The sequence below is a fragment of the Pipistrellus kuhlii genome, unplaced genomic scaffold (genome assembly GCF_014108245.1).
Source record: "Pipistrellus kuhlii isolate mPipKuh1 unplaced genomic scaffold, mPipKuh1.p scaffold_m20_p_2, whole genome shotgun sequence".
NCBI lineage: Eukaryota > Metazoa > Chordata > Mammalia > Chiroptera > Vespertilionidae > Pipistrellus > Pipistrellus kuhlii.
The window spans coordinates 121449755-121462137 of record NW_023425515.1 but is presented as its reverse complement, the minus strand read 5'-3'; the positions used below and the strand labels follow the sequence as shown (position 1 = coordinate 121462137).

General features: G+C 40.8%; 1 protein-coding gene across 1 annotated transcript in view; it reads right to left on the bottom strand.

Moving 5' to 3' along the window:
* Positions 1 to 12383, bottom strand: part of CAP2 (cyclase associated actin cytoskeleton regulatory protein 2) — a 138448-nt gene that overhangs the window by 8367 nt on the left and 117698 nt on the right. Inside the window, exons 8-11 of the mRNA XM_036446144.2 lie at positions 4037 to 4226; positions 2925 to 3100; positions 1593 to 1716; positions 1420 to 1502 (exon numbers count right to left, since the gene is read on the bottom strand). Of these exons, the coding sequence (XP_036302037.1) occupies positions 1420 to 1502; positions 1593 to 1716; positions 2925 to 3100; positions 4037 to 4226 (573 nt within the window). The remainder of the gene's footprint in view (positions 1 to 1419; positions 1503 to 1592; positions 1717 to 2924; positions 3101 to 4036; positions 4227 to 12383) is intronic.

Here is a 12383-nt window from a genome sequence, read left to right as displayed (position 1 = left end):
ATGAGCTTCAGCTAATATGTCCCTTGTAAAGTAAGGACAGCCCGAATGCAAAACTTTTGAGTGTGGAAAGATATATGTAATTATAGAATTAACTTGTATTCCTATTTCTATTAGGTGGGTCATGAATATTTTCAAATATTTATAAAAAATTCAGTTTTTTCCCCTCTGGATTGCCTAATATTCTTTGCCCATTTTTCTATTGGGCTATTGTTTTTTTCTTAATGATTTGAGTTAAGTTCTTTATAAATTCTGGTTACAATCCTTTTTGATTATCTACAAGTGTCATTTTTCCATCCATGGCTTGTCTTTCAGCTTTGTGTCTGATGTTTTCTATTATATAATTTTGAATTTAATGTAGTTAGATTCATTTGTCATTTTCTTTACAGTTTGTGTTTATTGACCCCAAAAGCAACAAATGAACAAATAAAACAAGGAAAGAAAGATACAGACAAGAGAATGATGCTTACCAGAGGGGATAAAAGGAGGGGAGATGGCAAAAAGTGTAAAGGGGGTCACATATATAGTGACAGTTGGAGACTAGATTTGGGTGGTGAACACACAATGAGTATACAGACGTTATATTATGAAGTACATCTGAAATTTATACTAATGTCATTAACCAACATTACCTCAATACATCTAATAAAAAATGTTTTTAAAGGGTCAGTGATGAAAAGCCGAGTAAAACAAGAGAAAACTATCTATAAAACTAGAACACAATTTTAACAAACATTATTATGAAACATCAGATAATAAGGGGTAATTAGCAACATGAAAAACATGTAATCAAAGAAAGAAGTTACTTGGTTAAAGGAAAGAAGTCCTTTAACTTTTTGCATAGTATAAATTCGACTAAATCAAAATCATTAAAGAGATGCAGATTTTCTCCTGTTTTGCAAATTCAACTTCAACCCTATTTTCCAGGTTGTATATCTCATCCCATTGACTCTTCAGAAACACCCCTCTCCCCTGGCCCTGTTTTTCCTCAGAATCAGTTTTTTCCTGAGGGGAAAAATTGTTTTCAGGGTATCATTATGCTGGAAGAATTTCTTGGTATTTTTGTTCATTCATTACTTGCTTAATTTAAATCTCTTACTCATCAAACATTTATTGGACACCTACTATGTGCAGTTACTTTGCAAATTCTGGGGCTGTAAAGATTAATGAGCTACTTTTGAAACAGAGATGGTAAACCAGTATTTGGAGTGCACAATAGAATGTATTCTAATAGATTGAAAAGGATGAATCAACACTGCTTAGGAAGTAAGAGAAGGCTTCAGAGGGGAGGGGATGATAGAGCTGTGTCTAAAGGGAAAGGGAACAGGAGTGTTCTAGGCAGACAGAAAGGGCCCCTGGCATGCACTGAATGGTCTGCACAAAGCCATGCTGGGGGGCACAGCATGATTAAAGGGCACTTACCTGCATTTGAATATCCTTAGAGTTGATCACTTCCACAATGCCCACCACATTGTCAAACACCAGGCCAAACTTCTTACAGTTGTCTAGGAAAAAAAACACTCCACTAAATATACACATCATATTTACACAAGCAACTTAATCACGGTAATTATAGAGCCGTAGTTCTGCCCTACCGATTGTAATGGAATTTATTTTCCCTTTTATCTGTAGGGTAGACTTGTCGCACTTGAAAATGTAAGCCACTTGCTTCAGTTCAGTCTCTGAGATCACAAGGTCACTCCTGTCCTCTTGGTACTCCTAGGATTAACACATATGCAAACATTAAATGGAAGGATGTGTAGATAAATGGAATCCATTGCATACTGAAATTACTACGGAGCTCAGCATTAATTCATTATAGCTTTTTTTTTTAAAAAAATATTTTTTATTGATTTTTCACAGAGAGGAAGAGAGAGGGATAGAGAGTTAGAAACATCGATGAGAGAGAATCATCGATCAGCTGCCTCTTGCACAGCCCCCACTGGGGACGTGCCCACAACCAAGGTACATGTCCCGGAATCGAACCTGGGACCCTTCAGTCTGCAGGCTGACGCTCTATCCACTGAGCCAAACTGGTCCCAGCTCATTACAGCTTTTTAATATGTTCTTTCTTGTAGGACCATTTTCTTACAGACTAAACTACTGGTCTCACTTTGTCATTGCAGCATTGGGATCAGATGGAACCACTGGTTGGAAGGGGGGTTGGTGCCATTTTGCAAACAGTCAGGTATCAAGCACCCTGGTTAAGGGGTGGGGGCTGGAGCAGGGATGGGAGAGCTTTATGTTGAGTCTGGATGCTGAGTTCCTTAAAGATTTAGTGATGCTGCAGCAAAATTTGCTACGTCCAGTAGGAGTTGGACAAATTTCAATCTTTAAGGAAGCCCCTGGGATTGGCAGGGGGGCACTAGCTTCATTCAAAGTGTCTTTATCCTGCTCACGTGGTGGAAGTGGCGGGTGAAGCGGTAGGTTATAGCAGCACCACCACAAATAGGGTAGAATGAAACATTTTACAGCCGATCAGAACGGTGCGCAGATGAACAGTTTATGGAGTGCGGTCAGATTCAGAGACAGAAAGCAGAGTGGTGGCTACCAGGAGCTGAGGTGGGGGTGGGGGGAGGATTTCGTGTTTAAGGGGTATGGAGTTTCTGTTTTAAAGATGAAAAGAGTCCTGTGGATGGATGGCGGTGATGGTGGCACAAAGTATGCACTTAATGCCATGGAACTGTTCACTTAAATGTTAGGATGGTAAATTTTGTATTACGGTATTTTACCACAATTAAAAGCAACTTTAAAAGTTGAAGGAAAGAATAAATGGGAAATAATGATAAATAAAAAATGTTCATGGAGGCACCCAAAAAGGCCCTGGTAACTAGTGTAGCCATTTCACTTGGAAATCTTTAAGGCCTTGGTACAGTTTTGCCTTTCATCAGATCACGTCAGCAATAAAGGCTACAGGCGTCACTCACCACTCTCCACTTCTTCCCTTCCAGCTCGAACACAGGCGCATGTTTCTGAAGAGGACGTGACTGGGGAGCCTTGGGGCCCGGAGAGTGGCTTTTGGTGGGAGATGGAGTTTGTCCTCCTTGATTTCGCAGGCTGGGATTCTTGTATGTCTTCTGAGAATCTGTGACGTGCCTGAGCCCTGGGAAGGCAACACAGAGACACAGTTCTTTATAGGTTATGCAAAGGGAAATGTCCCTGCCTTCTTAGATGGATGTGGTGTAAACAGCACAAGAATTTTTGTTAATGCTATTTTCATAGCGGTCTAGTTAATATGCAGAATTTGAGATGAGTGTAAGTTAGAGTTAATGGAAACACTGTAAGCATTTTTCAGTTTGAGGAACCTCTTCTTTAAGAAGATAAGATGATAGGTAAAAGTTCTGCAAAAACAAAACAAAACACCATGGTGCCAAAATGGAACACTTGATTTATTTCTCCCATGGCTAAATCATTCTCCCCAAATAGCCAGTAAGTATATGTCAGAGTACAGAAGCAATTTAGAGTTACAGATCGATTCCTGTACTTTCTAAGTGAGAAAATGCAGCTGGTTGAAGCCAGAGAAAAATTCAGAATTTTGGGTTTTTAACTCCCATCCTAGTCATAGGGACACTTATACTATAATTCCTATTACCCAGGCAAAACTACGTTTGCATGAGGCATTTGGCAACACGACTTGATTAAATGTTGTATGATATAAAAAAAATTAACTGTGAGGAGAAAGTCGTTCACTGATATGATTCCTTGACAAGCTGTACAAGGCTTGAGGACACGGGTGCTATTGTTCGTTGTTTTCATTTCACTTGATCTTGATGCCTGGGTTGTAGATGGTGCCATAACACCAGGGCTGAAGTGCTGAGGCAGCGGGCAGTGTCTAGGGTCTCCAAGTTCTTTTTGGTCCACCCACTGAGACCATCTACCCTGAGATGAAGAACACTGCAGGCCCTGCCTTCCCAGCAGCAGCTCCCTGTGTTGGGGACTGGGATGGAATGGCACACCTTCACAGTGGGCTCTGGGGGACCTGGGTGCCTCCAGGGAAACAGCTCCCAGGTGAGAGCCAATGTTTCTTGATGTTTCTCACCTTTCGTAATTGCCTCCCCTTGGTTCAGCTGTGCAAATAAAGCTGAGCGTGAAGGGGAGGACTGCTCTTTACTGCCTTCATTCTCAAAAAGTGGAGGAGGCCCTGGAGGAGGTGGAGGAGGAGGAGGTGGAGGAAGGCCGGGCCCAGGGGAGAGGGCAGACAACATGGTTGCGGCTGAGGCCACAGGACCCTGTGGGAGAGAGAAGATGGAAAGCACTGTGTTGAAACTGATGTCCTTGCCCAGCACTGGGATTTTGTTAATGTCACTTATAACCAATGTTGCCAATGAGGAACTGGGGTACAAGACTCACAAAGGGCACCCCAGAGATACACTTGTATATCATGGATCTGTTTGGGATGACCTGGGACCGAGACAGTGTTCACCTTGAGAACATGGAGCATGACTCAGCTGTCCAGACCTGTCAGTAGAAACTCCACACCCACGATTCACGCTGCTAACTCAGAGGCAAGCAAAGCCATACTCACAAATTCATGTCCAAATTCAGAGTATGAAGGAAACTGAGCCTTAGCCAAAGAAGAATCATAAGAAAAAGATGGTAAACTAGTAAGAGGATACCCTTTTTTTTGACACTGGGAATTGCCACCACCAAAGAGCGTGAAAATGTTGAAAAGTATTCAGTGATTATTAGATGTTTTAGAACCTTTTTGTGCAACTAAAGAGATACTGAAATTCTTTCCTTAGAACTCTTTTTCTAGTATGATGCCTCACACTGACCCATGCAAAGACATGTGACCTGGATGCTGTTGCACCTGAAGGTGGTCAGGGACTAGGACCCACCTGAAAATTTGGCTCCTCTAATGCTGATGGTTAACAAACCAACTAAAAGCTGCAATATCTACGCTTACGCTTACTTTCTTTGCTATGTGAAGTGCAACCCTTGTTCTAAAAAATTGAAATGGCAGTAAAAGGTGATAGACAAGAGAGGGATTTGTTTTATCATTTTGAGAGGACTGTGGCTTGAAACTGGAAGGAGAGAAACACATATACAATAAAGCTGTCATATATACCATTTTACTTTTAAATTCTTAAATAGAGCACTGTATCCTAGGATAAAGAATTCTTTTTTTCCAGTGGTCACAGTTCTTAAGACTGACCAATTTTTTTGGATAAAACAAGTAAGAGATTTGGGAGAGAAACCAAGATGGCAGCATAGATAAATACCTAAACTGCTGCCTTGCACAACAATTTCAAAACTACAACTAAAAGACAAAATGGACATACTCCAGGACCACAGGAAGGCTGGCTGAGTGGAAATTCTACAACTAGAAGGAAAGAGAAAAGCACACGGAGACTCAGAGGAGCTGCAGGAGACAGAGGTACTGAGATGCACACGGAGAAGACTGGCAACTGAGTGCATGGCTGGCTGATTTTTCAACAAACTATGCAGGCCAGACAGAAATGGCAAGAAATATTCAAAATGATGAATAGCAAGGACCTACAACCAAGATTACTCTACCCAGCAAAGCTATCATTCAGAATTGAAGGTCAGGTAAAGAGCTTCACAGATAAGAAAAAGCTAAAGGAGTTCATCACCACCAAACCAGCATTATATGAAATGCTGAAAGGTATTCTTTAAGAAGAGGAAGAAGAAGAAAAAGGTAAAGATAAAAATTATGAACAACAAATCTAAAATCAAGTGTATCTAAAAATCTATCAACAAGTGAATCTAAAAATCAAGTGAATAAAAAAATCTGATGAACAGAATAAAGTGGTGAATATAATAGAATCAGGGGCATAGAAATGGAGTGAACTGACAATTCTCGGGGGGAAAAGGGATGTGGAGGTGCAGGAAGAGACTGAACGAAAAGCATACACCTATGGATAAGGACAGTGGGTGGGGAGTAAGGTAAGAGGGTGTGATGGGAACTGGGTCTAGGAGAGCTAAGGGGGAAAAAAGAGGAACAATTGTAATAATCTGAACAATAAAGATTTATTGAATTAAAAAAAGAAAGAAATTTAAAAGAGACTGATGGAAACATGGCTTAAGCTCAACTGTTTTCAATACCAAATTCAATATGTGAAACATTACATAGTGCTAAATATTAACAAAGGTAGCACATCCTTATTTTCCTAAACAACTCACTATTATAAGGTGTCAATGTCAGGTTTTTAATCTGTGGTTTTTTTTAATTAAAAAACACAAAAACAAATAAAACCCCCCCACATGATTTTCAAAGTGCTTATATGATCCCTATTATGTGTAGAATTACCTTGTAATAAAAGATATTCTCCTAGTAAAAAATTGCCAGTTACAAAAATAGTCATGGGATATAAAATAGAGCATAGGGAATATAGTCAATAATACTGTTATAACTATGCCCGATTGATATGAGCTATATCAGGGAGATCACTTGGTAACAAATATACATGTCTAATCACCCTGCTGTACACCTGAAACTAATGCAATATTGTATGTCAACTATAATTGAAAAATAAATGTATAAAAAGATTCTTCTCAATTCATAATGCAGATCTTAAAAATAGAGCAGGCTGGACATCTCACCTCCTGAAGGTGTAAATATGTGATGGGTTTTGTTCCTAAGGAAAACCAGCCTGACTCCATCAGTATTTTCAGGTCAAGTAGAAAATGATCACACAGTTCTTGAGACTGACCTTAAAAAAAAAAAAGAAAAAGGTATCTTAAATGTTTCTCTTGTGCTACTGAGGTGAAATTTGAGAATTTGCTCTGAATCATAAAGAGCATAAAAGATATTGCGCATCAAACAATATCCCAGCCCTCAGCTCCAGACACCGAGAGCCACAAAGTGTTGCTTTTACTCATAAGCACATAATAACTCAACCGGTCAGTGAAAGGACAGCCCTTTCTCCCCCATCCGAAGCCCGGCAGCTTTACAGCCCTCCTGTTTGTGGAAAGGAGAGACGATGCTGGCTTCTAAATCGCAGAATGATTTACATGGCTCCCTGGCTCTCAGAATTCAGAGCCGCTCTCCAAGAGCCATAAAAGGACACTGAAACCAATAAGCCACATATTCAACTTTTTGGAACTTTGATACGTTCAGATGGCCGACCCAGGAACACTAAACAAAGGATTTACTGCAACAAATGTTGCATATAAAAGCCAAAAAATAAGAGAACACAGGAGCAGCTGAAACTCTGCCTTCGGCTTATCCTTTGTGCGTTCAGGCTCATGCCAGGATCAGCCCCGGGGAGGGCACAAAGCTAGGCTCTGGTTTCCAAGGGGACTTTATAATTAGCATTCCGGGGCTTTGCTGTATACAGTGCACTTAAAAGCAAACTCATTAGACATTCCCTTAACAGGAGCTCTATGGGCTGCCCCTGGCAGCGCAGTCACTCCCCTCTCCCCTCCTCCTCCTGTAGGGCATCTCAGCACGTGATATTCCAGAGCCTTCTGCACCCGCACATGTGCCTACCCACGAGTGACAGCCGCATCGACTGGAATCACAGCCCCAAGGTTAAGTCTTCAGCCTTTTCAGTAACAACAGAGGGGCGATGGTCAGGGAAGGGAAAGCAGCTGGAAGGTCTACTATGGGCCAGGCACTAATTGTTTCCATTCATTTAGCATATATGTAATGTTCATTATAGTTCAGGCTTTATGCCAGTCTCGATGCCAAACTTGTCTAAACATTAGAATCATCTGGGAATCCCTGAGACATTCCAGCACCGGGCCATGCTGCCGAAACCCTCTCCCGGGAGGTGGACACAGGCCTCTGATTGTTTGAAGCTCTCCGGGTGATTCCAGTGTGCTGACAAGTTTGGGAAAACCATTCTACGTGCTGAGACTGATCACAGTCACCACAATGGTATTACGAGAACTGTATTGAAATCCTTTCTTAGCAGAAAATAAAGCAGGAAGTCAGAAAGGCTGACCCAACATCAAACGGCCAGAAAGTGGCAGAGGCATAACTCAAGCACATACCTGCTTAATTCTAAAACCTTCTTCAAGATCGGTGGCTGCCCGAGGTGGGGGTCCAGGGGAAATGGGTGGAGGGTGTCAAAGGTACAAACTTTCAGTTATAAAATAAGTAAGTCCGGGAGATGTGATTATAGTTAATAACCCTGTATTGTATAGTTGAAAGTTGCCAAGACAGTGAATATTAAAAGTTCTTATGACAAGAAAAAATTGCAATGACATGTTGGATGGATGCTTACTAGACTTATTGTGGTGATTGTTTTGCAATATATACAAATTTTGAATCATTATGTTGTACACCTAAAATAAATATAATGTTATATGCCAATTATATTATAGCTCAAAATGATTTACAAATTAAAGCCTCCTTCAGGGAAATCTTTTATGCCATATTCAGAATTTTAAATAAACAAGTCACTAGTCAAATGAAAGAACCAGCGTATGGGCTACCTGAGGACATATGTAGTGCTGCTCTTGGGCCTCGGAGGTGGTGTGAATCCGGCTTCCTTTTTATCTCCACTGCAGCTCGCTCTATCCCTCTATCGCCTGAGTGGCTGACCAGCTCCTACAGCCACCTTGGAACCAGGCTTGATCCTCTGAGGATATAAGAAGTCTCAGGTATTGCCCGAGCTGGTTTGGCTCAGTGGGTAGAATGTCGGCCTGTGGACTGAAGGGTTCTGGGTTTGATTCTGGTCAAGGGGACATGCCTAGGTTGTGGGCTCAATCCCCATTAAGGGGTGTGCAGGAAGCAGCAGATCAATGATTCTATCTCATCATGGATGTTTCTCTCTTCCTCTCTCTTCCTCCCTGAAATCAATAAAAATATATGAAAAACAAACCAAAAAGAAGTCTTAGATGTTGACACTGGTACCTCAGCATCAAGTCACCGTTGGTTTGCTGTGACTCTGTGCTCTGGATCCAGAAACTGGTCTCCTGCCTTATCCATTTTCCCCGAGTACCCACAGGTTCCAGTAATGGGGTAAGTCTTGGTTCCCTGCCTATTACTCAAGCTGTTCTGGGATGGAGACCTGACCCCCCTGCCGGGGACAGCTTTGACGTAAGGGCACTGCCTCTCAGGGCAATGTCCTCTCACAGAGAAACTCTCCGGGCAGAGGTAACGCCCACGTTGACTAGACTGAACCGGAAGCAGTGGGCCAGATCAGGGGCTGCAGCCTCAGCTGCCTGTTGAGGGTCCACCCCTGCTCATCCTCAGCGGGATGGAGGCCCCGGCGGAAGCGGAGCTAAGGGAGAAAGGGGCACCAGGAGAGGCAGGGGTGGCACCCCTCACGCTCCGTTAGGTCTGCGTAGGGTTGTTACAAGGATCACCTCAGAAGGGCAGATTGTCTGGAGGTGCTGAGACCAGGGAGCCAGGAACCAGAGAGGGTCCTGGGAGAGTCACGGGGTAACATCTCATCAGCCCGTAGAGTGCGTTCATTTCTCAGGACTGAGGCCCCGGTACGGGTCAGATTTCCCGTGCAGAACAGAACTAAGACGTTGAAAAGATGCTGTTTTCTTATAAATTACCCAAATATTTCTGCTCCTTCTAAAAGAACTCTTCTCTTAATAAAAAATTCTTTTCTGGCATGTTTTACCCTGACTATTACTTTAATGGTATTTCTACGGCATAGAATATCTAAACGCCCAGGACCTTCAGGACTGTGATAGCCTGGGGCTGGCCCAGATCACGCGGACTGGAAAGTAAAGGGGTGGAACCTGGAGGGAGACTCAGCCTTAGCTGAGCAGCAATGACTGCCTCCAACCCCAAATGCTTTTAAAGACGCGACTTCATTAAGTGAAATGAGTCTCGAGTACCTTAGAGCCCCAGACTGGAAAAAAAAAAAAAAAAAAAAAAGGGAAAAAAACACATTTTATTCAAGTAATGTTAACAATAGCTTACAAGCTAAAAAAAGAAAAGCAGAACATTTCTGATTCTAAGTGGCCATATTCAGGGGACAAAAGTTCACTTATGTTGCAAGAACACAGCACAAAATCTAAAAATGCTGCGTTTGAAAGCTCTATTAAGATTAATTTTGAGAGCAGATGTTTGATTATGTCCTTTTCTTTCTTTCTTTTTTTTTTTTTAAGGGGCACAAAAGACTTTAAAAAATGTCTGGAAATGCCTTTCTCTAAATTAATTTCAACTGTCCCGGGAACAGCTGCGTCTTCTGATGTTAAATATATGAACTATAACTACCAGATAATAAAACCTTTGTATGTGACATGTGGAAAGCTTGCCTTTTTTGCTTTATACAAATATATTATATTAAAATTACATATATTACATATGTAATATATTTATGTGCCAATATGCATCGACTTTTTCATTAAATGTTACTTGAAATAATTACTGATTTTATTGCTTTATAACTTAGGTTTTATTCTGAAAGGGAAACTACTTCTAGTTCTTAAATGAAATCTCCACATCGTTTTGCTGTTGGCAATTACACATGTACGTAACAACCACTTCTATCCCCAACGACAGACACCATTGCGTTAGTTATCCAGTTAATTTGGGTACAGTCTAGCTTTGGATCTAAGTAATCTACAAAAAGGATTCCAATTTTCCATTTTGTTGAGTTTGTACAAAGCAGAACAATGGTACTTTTAGACAGAGGTTTTTATGTCTTTGTGAAAAAATTAAGCAAAATGTGAAACACTGCTGCTTAAGTAAAAAAACAAAAACAAGAACAAAAAACACAACTATCAGTTACAAAGAGAAGTTTCCCATCTAAGATTTTCTGCTTAAAAATTAAATTGGAGATTTTCAATTTTCATATTTTAAATTCTAAGGTTTTTCAAACCCAATAAGTTAGGGACATCAGATGATTTGGTCTAAATAGACTTTAACTCTTTAATAGATGGGTTGAAAAGTGAATTCAAATAAGTTGGGGTCATTTGTCAGTTCATCTGAGGTCTACCTTGCAAGGACCTGGGATACGATGAAGAAGGAGGCATGTATTTTAAAAATATATATATATTTTATTGATTTTTTACAGAAAGGAAGGGAGATAGATAGAGAGCTAGAAATGTCGATGAGAGAGAAACATCGACCAGCCGCCTCGTGCACACCCTCCACCGGAGATGTGCCTGCAACCAATGTACATGCCCTTGACCGGAATTGAACCTGGGACCTTTCAGTCCGCAGACCGACGCTCTATCCACTGAGCCAAACCGGCTTCGCAGGAGGCATGTATTCTATTTGTTAAGAAGCTTATAACTCAGTGGGAGCGCAAAGTATACAAATAAGTTAACTTCAGATGCAGCTGGACATGTGTCATGTATCACATGAGCCAAGGACACTGGGGCACAATGGAGGGTGGGCCCCGGACAGGCTGCTGTGACCACCCCATCCAATGCTTTGTAGAGAACAGAGGTTCTCCTAGAGACACTGAGAGGTTCTCAGCATGGGAGAGATGTGATTTGGATAACATTAATCTCCAACTCTAAGAATAGACCAGGCAACCTATAACTTTGTTTTTACAATTTTTTTTGAAAAAGCAGAGAGCAAGAAAATAAAAAATAACACATGACAGTGCCTTGGAACAAGTGGATTGTATTTCTTATAACAGAGCTTTTGTTATGATGTTTTTTTTTCCTATAAAACGCGCATAGTGGTAGTAATGTTTTGAGCCACCTGTCTTTAAATATTTGTGGAGAGCACAGATAAAACTGCACAATAAAGCAGCTGATATGTGGTGGTGCTATTTATGGGTTTTACCACTCCTGACCTCATCCTTTCCTCATGGCCAGCACCCCCACTCCCCTACCACACACACACACACACACACACACACACACACACACACACACAGAGCTGTCTTCTGTTTCTTGGTTACATTCTCTCTTTAGCTGTCCACCCTTAAGCCGTCCTGGCCCGCTAAATCACCTGGTAGCAGTGACAGCTGACATGTGCCCACTTACAGACTTTAAAGCAGTTTAAAAATTTCCAAGCCATTTTAGTCACAAATACACTTACATTACTATGCTAAAACTACAGGAATTCACAATGTTTTATAACTGCCTGTGTTGTTCAAATGCTGCTTTATTAATTTTACTAAAGAAAATGAATCTCAAATGGTCCTGTGTAATATGACAAAAATAAGAGGATGATTAACCTCTCATGTACCAAAATAGGAGGGAGGGCTTAAAGGAAAGAACTATCAGTTTCAGAACCCAAAACTATTGTAACTTTCCATATACACACTAGTAAACCAGACAGTTTTCATAGCAGCAAGAAATGCTTTGCAAATTAGTGATTTGGCGTTTGTTTATATTTTCAATGTCAAAACTAGTTGCTTTCTATTTTCTGAAAGATTTAGTTTGATCAAGAACTGAGTGAAATTGATACATTTCCAAATTTGTCAATTTCTATAAGTATTTGCAGATTTTATATTCATATTGATATCACACTTAAAAATATATTTTTATTGATT